This window comes from Temnothorax nylanderi, unplaced genomic scaffold (genome assembly GCF_030848795.1).
Source record: "Temnothorax nylanderi isolate EJ_2023f unplaced genomic scaffold, tnyl_v1.0 TNYL_tig0080_pilon, whole genome shotgun sequence".
NCBI classification, from domain to species: Eukaryota; Metazoa; Arthropoda; class Insecta; order Hymenoptera; family Formicidae; genus Temnothorax; species Temnothorax nylanderi.
This window is the reverse complement of record NW_027249142.1, coordinates 389732-403974: the sequence shown is the minus strand read 5'-3', so window position 1 is coordinate 403974 and position 14243 is coordinate 389732. Positions and strand designations below refer to the sequence as shown.

Genomic DNA, 14243 nt, shown 5'->3' with positions numbered 1-14243 from the left:
GAATATATATATATATTTATTTATTTATTCATTGATATATATATATAATACGTATGTATATTTTTTATATAATACGTAGGCGCAAATGTCCCTTGCACTTACAGCAACGGCGTTACGCGCTGGTACTCCACTCACTGTGTTGTGCGACCATTTTAAAACGCGCAACGTTCGCGATCTCATACCTGTCTATATATAGTAATATATTTATATACACACAGCGTCATTGTTTCCATATACATACATACATACATATATACGTGTATATATATGCATATGTATATGTATACATATATATATCAATATAACATCGTCAACCAATAACTTATACTTCGCTTGAAGCTACATGTGTGATGGCGGGCGCCATCACTTAAATAACATGCATGCACGCGCGCATCGTTCCTTATAATTAATCACGCTTCCGCCTACACACACACAACACACATACAAACGCAACGCGAAACATTCAAAACATCTAAAGGATGTCTGAAATGTTAAGATATCTTGCGAGATTTAACTTCTCAGACATTCAGGCAAGGATCCGAAGGAGGACGTCCAAGAGATGCCTGAAAAATTTAAGAGCTTTTTTTCTTCTTTCGGAACTTGAATTTTCAGACGTTCTTTAGGTACACCTGTTAAGACTTTTACGTTGCCTGAGTGTCCAAAAAATAACAAATTGTTTACAGACATCCCTCAGATGTCTCTCGAACTATCACGCGTTCTCCGAGCACTCCCACGCATACGCAAGCGTCATGTATACCGTATTATAACATGAAACGTAGTCTCACTCGGTTTAAACGGCTCTCGAAGACTAAAGACTTCCAAAGTGGATCACAGTCTGTCTCTGCACACGTCGAGGTTCCGCCAAGCATTCAAGTGGAAACGATAACAAAACAACCATCTCCGTCGCGTTCTCCGTCGCGACAAAACAGTGCTTCTCTACGACGTTCCTGAGAATATTCGGGAATATCTGCGTTCTTATAAAACCCAACGAGTTCCTCAAATTCTTTAATTATACACGAGTTCATATATTTCACAATTAATTCTATTGAAATCATAACTCAAGTGTATAAGTATATTAATAAATTAAACCAACTTGTCCAACGCGAAATATTAAACTAGAGATCGTCGTTCGTTCTTATCTTTCTCGGTTGATTCTTATTCTTGAAACGTATAAGTAATATTAAAACTTATACATGATAAGTACGTATTTTCTTGCAAATATTGCATGTGAAATCAATAAGATTGCCATTTTATATTAATGAGGATTGCATTCTGATAAGAAACCACTGAACGCAGAAGATACTTGCGCAGAACTTATTACGATGGAACGTTTCTCATATATTTACATACGAGCGAATTTCGTCTCTCGGATTAAAAAAAAAAACTAACTAAAGCGACTGGACGCAATTTCGTATTTTTTTAACAAATGCGGGCGCATCAATCGCGCGGATATACAATGGATACGTTTTCTCGCTCATACTGTTTTTACTTCTAATTTAGTGATTAACTTTATACGAAGAGAAGTGACGATATCGGTAGGATTGTCTGGAGAATGAAGATCAGTCGATTCGTTTACATTTGTCGCACAACCAATTCGTCATTCGAGATCTATACGTTAGGGTTGTACGAAAAAGAATGTGATTCCGCAAATTAAACACATATAAAGTTAGTTAAAATAGTCGTTACATCGAAACAACTGATTCTAAAGTCAGTATCGTTCCTCGGTTCGTAATATTAAAAAATATCAATATCTCGTAATCAACGCGTATTAAAAAAAAAATAGTATTAGAGAAATTGATATTCGGTACCGTATATCAAAAGAATAAATCTTGATCATTGGATTCGTGGCTGTTGTGAATTGTTTGACGTCATATAGTATAATCGTTTGTTGTATAATTTATGCAAAAGACACGTCATTAAATACGTTATTATAAATATTAATAAATCGGTTTAGAAAACGATCTTCGGGCGGTTATATCTTACGATTTCGAGTTTCAGGAAATACAGCAGTGATCAAAAAGTTTTAGGATATATCGTTCAATTTCTCAAAATGCAAATATTTCAACAAAGCATCTCTTCTCGTACATGAATTATTATTTTCATTAAATAATCTATAATAGATTCTTTTATTGTGAATCTACAATGTCAATAATTATGAAGTATTGGCTGCCACGTCTGCATTGGCTGTATCGTCGTGTTTCAAATCTGACTGTGTTTACAGGATGTAATATAAATATTGACAGGTAAATGCTCAGTCAAACGTTAACTCACGCTCGGAAGATTGCATTTGTTCTTTTTTTTTGTCGCTTCATAGATAATTGCGGCTTCTTAATCACTCTCTTCAGTTGATATTAACTGATATGCCGGAGGGATAAAACACTGTCGATCGGAATTAACCGATTAATGTATACGGAATAATTGCTTGAACGTTAAATATCACCGTATATAGCTCTCGCGTTTATATTTCGTGCTGCAAAAATCCATTATATCAAAAAACGGTGGCGGCGGTCGCTCGTAAAAAAGGCAACAATGATAACGGTCACAATAGAAATGGAAAGGTCTTCAGAAACCTTTCCCTGCGGTCAATAACTCTTCTAAATGGCAGTTATTTATCACTCATCTCCCTAAGTCGGCTAGAATTCGCGGAGACTAAATCTAGTCTTTGACGTTTTCTCTCGAGATCTATAAGCTAATCCAATAAATAGTGGAAGAAATAAGTATCCCTAAGCTCTAGTGCCATCTTTGCTCGACGATTCGTCATCGCCCCCGATAGGCCCGGCCGAAAAAAAGCATAATTAATTTAAAATTTCGTCCCCTTATTCGTATTCCTATCTAACGTCGCGTTTACTGCTGAATGCGGCCTCTCCGAATGAGACAAGAGTCTGAACGACGTTAAAAGAACGACGAAGATTGGATTGTCTTCTGGATATCTCTATGACGTCTTTTAGAAATTACATTGTCTGGATCTAACATGCGAGGATTATTATTGAGGATCAAATAGCCGCATTTAGCATTAAACGCGTGACGCGTTTAATATATATAAATCGTCCTTATCGCCACAACCTGATACCAAACGTCGTTCTACGTGTTTTAATCTCGGAGTAAATTGCTAAGATAGTTACATAGAGGGAACGCTTCATCGCACGTGGACATGATGAAGCGTGGTTTGAAAATTAAAATTAGTGTGTATATATGCATATTTCTTATAAAATAGACACTGCCGCTACATGGCGTCGTGTTGCGTAATCTCGAATTTATGGCACTTGGTAATGGAACGTGCGGTGGCCAACAACGAAAACTCGATAAGTAGCAGGTTGAAAGGAAACTTCGTCTTTAACATCGGCGAGGGTATCACCTAGCCATTCTAACTAGCTTGCGATTGTATTACCGGAGCACCTCTATGTAACATCGAAGCGGGCCGAGATTTTCGTCCGCCGGCCGCAGACGTCGGTAGACTCGCAGGCGTTTGCTGATATTGTTGCTGTTGCTGTTGCTGTTGGGCAGCCAACTGTTGAGCCATCGTCGAGTCTCGCCTCGGTATTTCCGGCGGTGACTGAAGCACCTCCATGTACTCACGGATCAGATTCGCTATCTGATGAGCCTGAAAAGTAAAACAATAATGTTACTATTATAAAAATCTAGAATTCTCGGAAAATCCTTTTTTTGCCTGGAGAAAGTCTCGATTTTCAAGAATCGAAGAAATTTTCGTCAAAAATGTTGTTCCTGTGGAAACATTGCTTTCATTTTATGAGTATTAAACACTATATTCTTACTTGTAAATGGTATTTCAAAGTTTTCTTATTTGAATGTCGATACTTCATGTTTATGGCAATTTTTTCTATTTTATATTGTTGTTTTACCTAATACTTTAATTTTGCCTGAAAATGCGCGGAAAGATGGGGAATTTTCAATGAGAGAGAATTTCTTTCCAAAGTAGACGTTCTGAATGGAGACATTTGGATCACATTACCTGCGACGTGGTGAGGATGACCTTGCTCTGCTTCTTATCCGTACCGGTAATGATCATCAAGCAATTAACGGCGGGCGTATAACTTAAAATACTGCTATATTCGTAAGTACATAGCGCGTTCCTGGAACGGTGTTCCAGAAGATGTAGACCCTGCTGATCGACGGCCAGCCAGAGGACACGAGGCCAATTCGAAGTGAACGATTGCATCACGTCGAAGATCGTCGCGCGATGCAACGGCCACGACTGGATCAGATTTAGGAAAGCCTTCTTCGCCTCCGGCGGCGTCATTCCACGCAGGGATTGATGGTGCTGGCGCACACCATCCACGCACAGGCACGGCACCAGTCTCGCTGATAGGCAGTGACTCGATATCGTTCGATAATCCGGTTCTAATATCGTTTCCAGACAGTCGCCCAATTCCAACTGCGCTTGCAAAGCCGTCAGCATCATCTGCAAGTGACATTAGTCTCGTGAAATTCTTACAATAGAATACAGTAATTATATATGCAAGAAATATATACTAAATTCTACGTGAAATCAAGTAAAATAAAAGAGAAGTTAAATGCAATTTAATACAAAAAGAAAGCATAAAAGATTAGAATCTTATGAATTACTGATTTTTTAGTAATTTTATCTTTTATATGTAAAATAATTAGCCAATTGAATTATATGTGTAAAGAAATCATATAGTTACATTTAAAATAATTCTATTTAAAATCAAAATTTTTTTTTAATCTTTTCGTTCCTCATATAATTCCATTAAACAAGATGTTTAAAACTGACAGATATCTCATAAAAAAACACTCTTAAAAGCATATTTGCATGCTTCATGCATATTTGCTTTCCCCTTTTCACATTCTTTTATTTAAAATACTTTTCAAAATGCTTTGTTTTATGGTAAACAATTTTTAAAGATGCTGTTTCTTTTTCTCGCTGTAAATTATGAAAATTAAACGTAGAAAAGTTGTTGCAACGGATACTCACAGCTTCTTTCTCGGTGATCGGGAACCGATCGGCCCGCAAGTCGTGCAGCACTTGATGATACAATAACTCCTTTTCCACGGGGTCATCCAAGTTCATATATTGATCCAAGAACAAATGTTTCTTGAATAGGAAGAGATGATGCGCATGCTTGCGTGCCTGCTGACCCTGCTGCGACGCCCTGTACCGTTCCCACTTAGACATAACGTCGGCTATCTTCTCTTCAGGAATCAGCGATCGCTCGGTCGGCCCCAACACCTCGTAAATCGCATAGCCTGATAAAGGATAAAAGAACAGCGATAAAAATTAATCAAACAAATTTAGGACAAGTTGAAATAAATTAAATGTAGATCTGCAATATTTTCACAATTGAAGATGTCAATATTTAATTAGAGCACGTGATATTGTAACTCTGGCGATGAGAAATCCATCAAAGAAGATTTAGAGCAATGATACGGGAAAATAAAAAAAAACACCGAGCATACCCATAGCAGTCTCCTCAAGCCCCATCTTCGCCTTTATGATCTCCATGACGTCTCTGGCAGTCGCAGATGGATGGAACTCGACGGCGTGGTATTGACCGTCCATAAAGTGGAATCTCGCGTAAATCGGCCGGCGATTAATGGTGCACATGATCTCCTCGCGACTCGGCGGCCACTGCCGCCTGCGAGTGCCCTGTGTCTTGTAAAGGCACTTTTCCGCGAACCTCGCGTACTTGCCCTCCTCGGTGACGTAATCGCTGGCGCATCGTTTCAGGTGTGCGATCAAGTACTTGCGTATGGTCTTCTGAGGCGGCAGGATCACGGAACACGCGAGCGATAGTAATGCCCAGTGTCGCAGATTGACACGATTATTAGGATCCGGATGATCGGTGGTTTGCTTGATCAGCTGGAGGTACAACTCGCCTAGCAGGTTCTCCTTTCGTATGCAACGCTCCATCACGGTTTGTATGAGATTCACGTGCTCGTCCTCGATCCTACGCACCGTGTCCCCGTTCTGGCCGAGTCCAGCGTAAGTTAGAATCAACTGGAAGATATTTAGAGCCACCTGCTCGTCGGGATCGGGCAGCTTCGACAGACTCTGCGGTATCTGTTGCCTGCTGAACGCCCAGTAAGCATACGGGAAACCCTTGTAAGTCTCACCGTGATCGGCACTTCCGTGTTCCTGCCTGAGCTTTTCTATCCGGTGCTTCGACAATCTCCTGAGTGTATTCCGGAGGAAACCACCGCCGGAATCCTGCGGTTTCCTAAGGATCTCCGAGTCGACTAGAGTTCGCCGGCAGTTGACCAGATTATGGTAGAGCCGGATGCGATCCTCGTTGGTGATACACTTGAGCTTCTTCGTGGGTACCTCGTTCTCCGTGATCCAACCCGCCAGCGCCGAGCAGTAACTGACGATCAGACTGCCTATCTCGTTCTTCTGCAGGGTCTCGAAAACGAAGCACTTGTGCGAACTGTCGGGATTGTGTCGCAGCAGCGAGAGCGTGATGAACGAGTCACTCGGGTCCAGCATGATGCTCTCGACGTCCTGATAACGATACTCGGACAGGACGAATTTGTCATCCGGCTTGATTAGCATCAGACCGTCGCAATTGATGCCGAGAATCAATTGATTGCCATAAGACCAATATCCGCGGTAAGTCACGTTGAACATCGTTGTGCCGTAAAGCGGGTATTGCATAACGCAGGACAGATACAGAACTTTGGCAGCGAGCTCTTTGCGTCCGGCACCGTATTGTCGGTGTGCTTGCGCTATAATCGGCACCCAAACGTCGTCGCCGCGAGCCCGACTGATTCTGTACGGCAGGAAGCTGTCCACTTCGCTGTAATAATCCAGTCTGTCGTTATCCTTAGGATCGCCGAGGGACACCTGCGCTTGCAATCCTGCCAATTGTAATGCCACTTTCTCGGATACCGGAAAATCGTCGCACTAAAATAGATAGATGACCATAAGAATAAAAACTTAGACAATTAATTTGTTATAATAAAACATTGTATGTCTTTGTACCTTTACGACATTGTAGACCGCCTGCGCGTATAACATATTAACTTCCACAGGGTCCTGCGAGATCTCCCTTGGATTACGGAATAATCTTCGTTTGAAGACAAAACGATTGTCGCCGCTACCCAAAGTAGTGTTGTTGCCGCGTCGCAGCGTCGAGAATGTCGACTGGGCCGTATTCAATTTGCATTGTTTCCTGCAGTTAAAGATGCGTTATTTTACATAATAATTCTATGTAAATAATACACTTTACGTAAATAATTTACACTTACATTTCCCACGCGGCGATCACGTCGTACAGGTAATCGTGGGCCCGCACATGCTCCTCTCCATCCGGTCTGCTTTGATAGATGGCCCAACCCTCCAGCGATCGAAGACCCAACTTCTCGCCTAGTTTAGCGACGGCGTCAGCGGCCGTGTCGGTCGGATGTACATCGATCGCTTTCGTTCTTCCGTCCAGGAAGAAGAACCTGCATACTATGGTGCCCAGTCTTCTCATAGCAGCAATCTCCACCGTGGACGGTGGATGTTGCCTGCAAGATACCTTGGTGTTCTTGCAGTTGTCTACGCACCACTGCACATACTGCCTCAGTTTGCCCTCGAGGGCAAGATTCTTCCTCAGGAAAGAGACAAAGTACTTGTAAAGTAGCTTGCTCGGTTGGAAGGCGACGATCGCCAGGCACAGCAATAGCCATACGCGTTCTGCCCACTCGGCATTGGGATTGTTCGTCGCTTGACGCATGCATTGCACGTAGATTTCATCTCTTAGCTCCTCCCGCTCGATCCCGTAGGCGATGATACTCTGAATCGTGGCTATCTCCTGGTCCAGCTTCATCTCACCGCGAATGTACTTACACAAGTCCTGCAAAAGGAATATAATATGATTATACATAACTCTAATACAAATCAACGAAAAAAAAAATTCTTTAAAGAAAAAACTTTTCTATATTTTTTACAATGTTAACTACAATTCTAGCGTCAAAGCTGATTCTATCAAGTAATAATTTTGCGAAATTTAAGATCAAAGGTGTAAAACGAAGTTAATTCAATTATAAATTAGAAGACATTTCAATTATAAATTGTGAACAATAATTTTTCTTTTTTTTTTTTTTAGTTTTCTGTAAATGTCTAATTAATGCGGACGTACCCTGAATACGGAACACGCAACATTCACGTTATCGGGATCGTACATATGAATATGCGAGTTCGGGATGCTGGACCCTTTGTAGTACGTGACCATCTCGTACTTCGGAATGAACTCGATGCTCTTGCCGCGCGACTTCCTCGTCAGCGTGGCCATTATGGTGCCCTCCGGCGAACGTTCGTGGCTGTTGAAGTAGTTCTGCGCGAACTCTACGATATCGTGATAGGTCGCCTCGTTCTCCTGCTCCTTCTTGTCCTCGAGCTCCTGCAGTTTGCGCTCCACGCGGCACTTGCGCCGCTGCTCGCGCTCCACCGGCAGCTGCTGCGCCGCCTGCGACTGCGGCTGTGGCTGATCGTGGCCGTTCTGCTGTGCCTGAGGTATCGTCTGATGATGGTGATGGTGATGGTGAGTGTGATGGTGACCGGAGCTTCTGGATTCCGGCCTGGATGGCGGACTACCAGCGATTTCTTTGGTCATTTTGCCGCCTGGCGGAGGCGGTGGCGGTGATCCGCAGGTCTCACCGTTCGGCATCTGGCCCGGACTACCGCCGTTATGGACGACCGGACTACCGGGATCGTTCGCCTCCCGCGGCAACACCGACTCGTAGATCGGCTCGCCGTTGTCGTCTGACGAATCGCCATTCATAGCTAAGGGCGGCGCCGGTGGTGGCGGCGGTGGTGGCGGTTCCGTGGGTTCCGGAAGACTCGGTTGACCAAGTTTGCTGCTGCTCAAGCTATTCGTGCATGGCATTCGCTGTTGCTGCTGCTGTTGCGCTTCCTGCCCGTTAATGGGAGAAGCGACCTTTGACTCAGCCTTGGCATTCAATTCCATCTCTTGTTGAATAACGGTCTCTAATTCTACGTCAAGGTCCTCCACCAACTCGTCCATCTGTTCCCCGATTTCGTCGATAATCTGATTGCTCTTAGTTGATTGTACATCGGATAGGAAGGAGAATAGATTGTCAAGGTCCACCGATTGCAAATCCGTAGTAGCCATCTTCGAGTTCATCTGCTCGGCCATCTGCGACAGCGCGTCGATTTCTTCTTGCACTCTCCTGCAAAATTGAAAAAAAAAATTGAAATGCATTACCGTTGCCGATCAAAGTTTTCTCCAGGAGTGCAGATGCTGGTGTTACGAGCAAAGTGAATTTCGTATAATGCTGGCGTGTAACGATATTACAGGCATTCGATGCAATAAGCCGAAAAAAATGCCTTAGAAAATAGAGAGATACAAGTCAAGAATAAATTTTAGCTACTCTCTGTAATCTCTAGAATAATTTAATATTTGTATTATTATTTATATATGTGCTAACTACGGTAGTTTTATGCTTCTCTTGATATATAAATATTCAAAGATTATATAATATTTTGTATCATATACAATAATATTTATATCTTAAAGTTTCGTGCTTCACGCCGTTCTTCCATTCAACCTCGCAATTGTAAACATGTGATTTTCTATGTAGCGTTTAATATCACAATGGTGTTTAGTATAAAACCATGCCCGGGTGTATCAAACGAGGAAGCGATAACGCCCGCACACGTTTGAACCACACGCGATGATACTTAGCATGCAACGAGTGCATGCCGTCATATATACGTCACACGATCCTTTCCGTCGTTGGACTTACCCAGATTCCATCTCGGCAATACCATCGTACTGCGCGCTACAAAAGGAACACAAACGGAAACGATTAACGCATACAATCGATCGGCACGCATAACTAATCGGTTCCATCGGTTATCTTACACGAGGATTACCACACAAGCAAGGTTCATGGAAATTAAGAAATTCGAACGGGATTGATTTAGCATACCTCTGGCTCTCCTCCAACGCCTTCTTGTCCTCCATCATCCTTCGTTCTTCCTCCAGTCGCTCCCTCTTTCTCATTTCCTCGTCGACTCGTCGCATTTCTCGCAGAGCCGCGGCTACTTCCCTCGCGAAGACACCTCGCAAATGACTCTGGATTACTACAGCTGCCCTGCGTTTCCTAATGAACATTATTCGCAGCTTCCAACCGCGGTAAGCATGCTGCACCTTCAGTGATGCCTCCCTTATACGCTTGTACTCTATTGGAACAAGAAATGTTTTTTTAATTATAATATAATTTCCAAACAAATAAAAATCTGTTATTATTCCGAATAAACTAAAAAAATATAACACAATTCAACGAAAGATAATTTTATCTTTACAAATTTAGGATTTATATTTCTATTCTACGGAAGAAAAAAGAGTCCGTACCTCGCCGTTTGACGTATCCTCGCCAAATCTTCTGTATCACTATGGCGTTACGCGTTATTATCTGGTTCCTGGAATCTTCCAGAGGCTCGTGCACGTAACTCCGTAGAAACACCTTCGTCCGGCCAATCTGCCATTCGGTTTGCGGTATACCTTGCCTACCAATCAGACTTCTGACCGCTTCCTTCTCGTTGGAGGACAGCGAGGATCGGCTCTTGTCCAGGCAACGGTATCTCGCAACGAAATCGTGGAACGACATGTGTATCGGGAAGCCCTCCTTGCGTATGCGTATGATATCGAGCATACCGAGATACTTGAGTTGGTCCATAACGAGCTTCTCGTCGTAGTTATTGGCCATCTTCTCCATGTTCGGCTTGATACAGCGCGCGTACCACGGCGTCGTCGCCTGCAGCACGTCTACCAGGGCCTGCAACTGGTGCCGGAACGAGTCGCAGAGAGTCGGCTTGCCCTTGGACGTTCCTCGGGACATCGTGGTGGTTGTGCCGCCGGTCGCACGAGCGACGGTACATCCCAATAGGTCCTGATAGACGCTGATCTCCTGTACGAACTCATTCGTGCTCCTGGACATGAAGTCGAAGAACACGTCCTGCTGCACGTCCCGATTCTTGTCGACGAAACCTTCGACGGTATACGTCACGCAGCCGGCGTAGTGCTTGACCCCGAATTCCGTCTCCCATTTCCGTCGGTCGTCTCCCTTCACGTAGCACGGATGGTTCTCAAATTCAGCGTGTAGGTTCGTCAGGTAGGCTAGATCCGAGCCCTTCGGCATATGGCACTGCTCGGTGAGTAACTTAAGAACACATCGCGGGGGCTTTTCGATCAGCTCCAGGCACATGGTGTTGTCCGTGAACGTGATGTGGGAGTACTGGATCTCCTCTTGGTGATACTGAACATTCATTCGATATTCATTTATTCATTTATTCATTTACAGTAAGCCTGCGTTCGTTTATTCCCATTGGGAGCTATTGGGAAAATAAAATATATAATACATGTAACGCGTGTATTATAGATTTTATTTTCCCAATGTAAGTGAACGAACGCAGACTAAATAAACCGTAATAAAACACAAGAAAAAGACGAAGGATAGATTAAAGTTCTAAGATTCAGACAAAAGATTTGAACAAACTAAATAAACAGTTTGAAATAAAAATGTTCCTTAATTTAAATTCAAATAATTCAAATTAGGACATTACGGAAAAGTCAAACAAAAATAGCTATTGCAAAAAAAACAGAGATAAACCGCTTTTGCTTGTTTCATTTTGGATCTTTAGATCTAGAAGTTAAATTGAACACTTAGACTCTAACGAACCGAACAATTTAAGATTCTAAAAACTCGTAGTGTTCAAATGGATCACATAAAAATTCTGAGCACTGAAATAAGCTTACGAGTTCCTGCTCCAACGCGAAGACGTAGTGATTGAAGAACTTGTGCAGCTTCTCGTTCGTGTAGTTGATGCAGAGCTGCTCGAAGCTGTTCAGCGTGAAGTTCTCGAATCCAAAGATATCGAGAACCCCGAGGAACCGCGAGATATCCTGGCCCGGGTTCGTGCAGTTGTTGATGTGGTTGATAAGCCAAACGAAGGTGCGGGAGTAGAGTGCTTTTGCCATCGCGTGCCTATTCTCCCGGGCCTCCTGCACCTTCAGCGGGATCTCCGTGATATTACCGCGAACGTTTATCTGTCGTATCAGCACCACTTTGGTGAGATCCTCCACCTGGAGACCCAGTAGCGGCGCGACCGTGTCGACTATGTCACCGTCCTCCTTCGACAACTCGCATCTCTCGCCGTCGACGTCCTCGAAGCTTAAATTCCCGAGCCACAAGATGGCCGATAGAACCCGGAAGATGCCTTCGCACATTTCCGGCGCGATCTACACGGAAGACAGGTAATAATTACTTGACAATAATAGGAGTAATACCGCGCGAAACATATATATATATTCTCCTTCTCGGGCAGGAAAATACCTGAAGCACATTGAAGGCGAGCCTGAGAGAGTCGAGCCTTTTAGAGTCGGAAATTCCATCGATCTTCACGCAGCCGGACTGATTGAGATATTTGTAGTGGCTGGCCGGCCTCAGCTTATATTGCTCCGCGAATTCCTTGTCCCTCGTGCCGGCCTCGACCAGCTGGTAGAACACGTGGTAATTGCGCTCCCCGGGGCTCTGAAAGGTGATACGACTCTGCTCCAGCAGGTAGTCCTGGATGATGCAGCCCTTGATCATCCACTTGCTGTCGAAGCACACCTGCATAAACTTGCCGAACCGCGAGCTGTTGTCGTTTCGCACGGTTTTCGCGTTGCCTGTTTTAACGCGAATGAAAAATTAAACTCTGTCGCACTCTCCGAACGTCGGGGGAGAAATTTCAAAATCTCGCAAGTCAAATTCTTTAAAAATGTAAAAGTCTCACGAGTATTGTTGCGTCAAGAGCAGTTCTCTTTAATTTCGTTTATAAATTATGTATGCTTTATAATGCATTTTTAAGAGGAAGGTGTATTTTATTGGAACTACCTCAATTTGAATATGCAGGACAGGAGAAAGAGGGACTTTTCCAGGTTCATTTAAATGCGAGACACGGGCTAAACACGACTGTGACGAAGACAAACAATTCCGAGAATAAGATGGATTTTAAAAAGGCATTATATTTCATGCAGGTGAATGAACGACGCCAGTCTGATCTGTTTTATTCATAAAACCTCTTTGCCTCGTGACCTACTTCGTTTCCCCCTCGTCGTCGCTGCATTTAACACCTGAGTTGCCGCTGCCGCGCTCGTATACCTAGACTTCGATTAATGAATCGCGGTTGTTTACTTCTGAACGCACGATTAGGATCTACTCTATCGTCTCCGTTTATCTTTGCTCTGGTCGGAACGCCAATTCTTGTTTAACTGTCTGTTACCGTGACGCGGTGTAAATGGTATAATTCAATCCCGACGGAGATAAGTTGTTCCTGGAGATACTCAATTTATTTTTAGCCCTTAGTTCTTTTTCTGACATTTGACATCCGAGTCGTTCCTAAGTGAGTTTACATATTTTCACGAGTTTTCGAACTATATACATAGATTTCTCGTCCCTGAGATCAATTTTTTATCAGTGGAAATATCGATGATGGTCAGAATTATATATCCAATTTTATAATAGATATATATTTTCAGTATCAGATATCTGATCCAAGTCTAAGATTATAAACGCACTTAATAATGACTTCGTAGATCTGGTATTAAACAAGTCTAGTAGTAAAAAGTATTTTATATCTCTCTCTTTATTACGAAAATCAAGAACATTATAACGTTATCCTTCTTTATTATAATTGTGTTGTCTAAATTTATTACACTAATCATGTCATTCAAATTTCATCACAGCGATTAAGAAATTATTTCATCATAGTAATTAGGGAATCGCTACTGGATTAATTTGATCTAATTAAAAGAGAAAATCCATCCAATGTTCCAATATGGACCGAAGCAGAGGGTTTTAATTTTATCAGACCATTTTCTAACAAAATTAATAATAGATGCAGCAAAGATGTGTAATCTCGAAATTACGAGCGCGAGCGTGCTAATTTGAGACCGGGATGTTATTAACGGATAATTACCAAACGCCTCGAGGATGGTGTTGGCCTCCAGGATCTGCTGTTCCACCCACGTGTCGACGTTGCTGGTGACCGAGCACAGGTACTGCAGGATGAACTTGGTGGTCTCGGTCTTTCCGGCACCGCTCTCGCCCGATATCACGCAGGACTGATTGCTCGCGGTGTCCTGCAGGGACTTGTACGCCGCCTCCGCCAGGGCGAACACGTGCGGCTCCAAGGCGCCCATCTTCTGGTCGTGGTATCGATTCACGTACTCCTGCGAAAAGACGTGGAAGACGCCCTTTTTCGGTGAAACGGGTTC

General features: G+C 43.1%; 1 protein-coding gene across 2 annotated transcripts in view; it reads right to left on the bottom strand.

Moving 5' to 3' along the window:
- Positions 1-5: 5 nt before the first annotated feature.
- Myo81f (Myosin 81F) overlaps positions 6-14243 on the bottom strand; it is a 37460-nt gene continuing 23222 nt past the window's right edge. Inside the window, exons 4-16 of one of the 2 annotated variants that reach the window (XM_071709597.1) lie at positions 13946-14198; positions 12319-12653; positions 11742-12224; positions 10338-11241; positions 9913-10165; positions 9727-9762; positions 8100-9150; positions 7225-7814; positions 6959-7148; positions 5437-6880; positions 4955-5226; positions 3971-4420; positions 6-3601 (exon numbers count right to left, since the gene is read on the bottom strand). In XM_071709597.1, coding sequence (XP_071565698.1) covers positions 3365-3601; positions 3971-4420; positions 4955-5226; positions 5437-6880; positions 6959-7148; positions 7225-7814; positions 8100-9150; positions 9727-9762; positions 9913-10165; positions 10338-11241; positions 11742-12224; positions 12319-12653; positions 13946-14198 — 6498 coding nt within the window. In that variant the 3' untranslated portion in view covers positions 6-3364. The remainder of the gene's footprint in view (positions 3602-3970; positions 4421-4954; positions 5227-5436; positions 6881-6958; positions 7149-7224; positions 7815-8099; positions 9151-9726; positions 9763-9912; positions 10166-10337; positions 11242-11741; positions 12225-12318; positions 12654-13945; positions 14199-14243) is intronic. The other variant, XM_071709598.1, reaches the window with a different exon arrangement.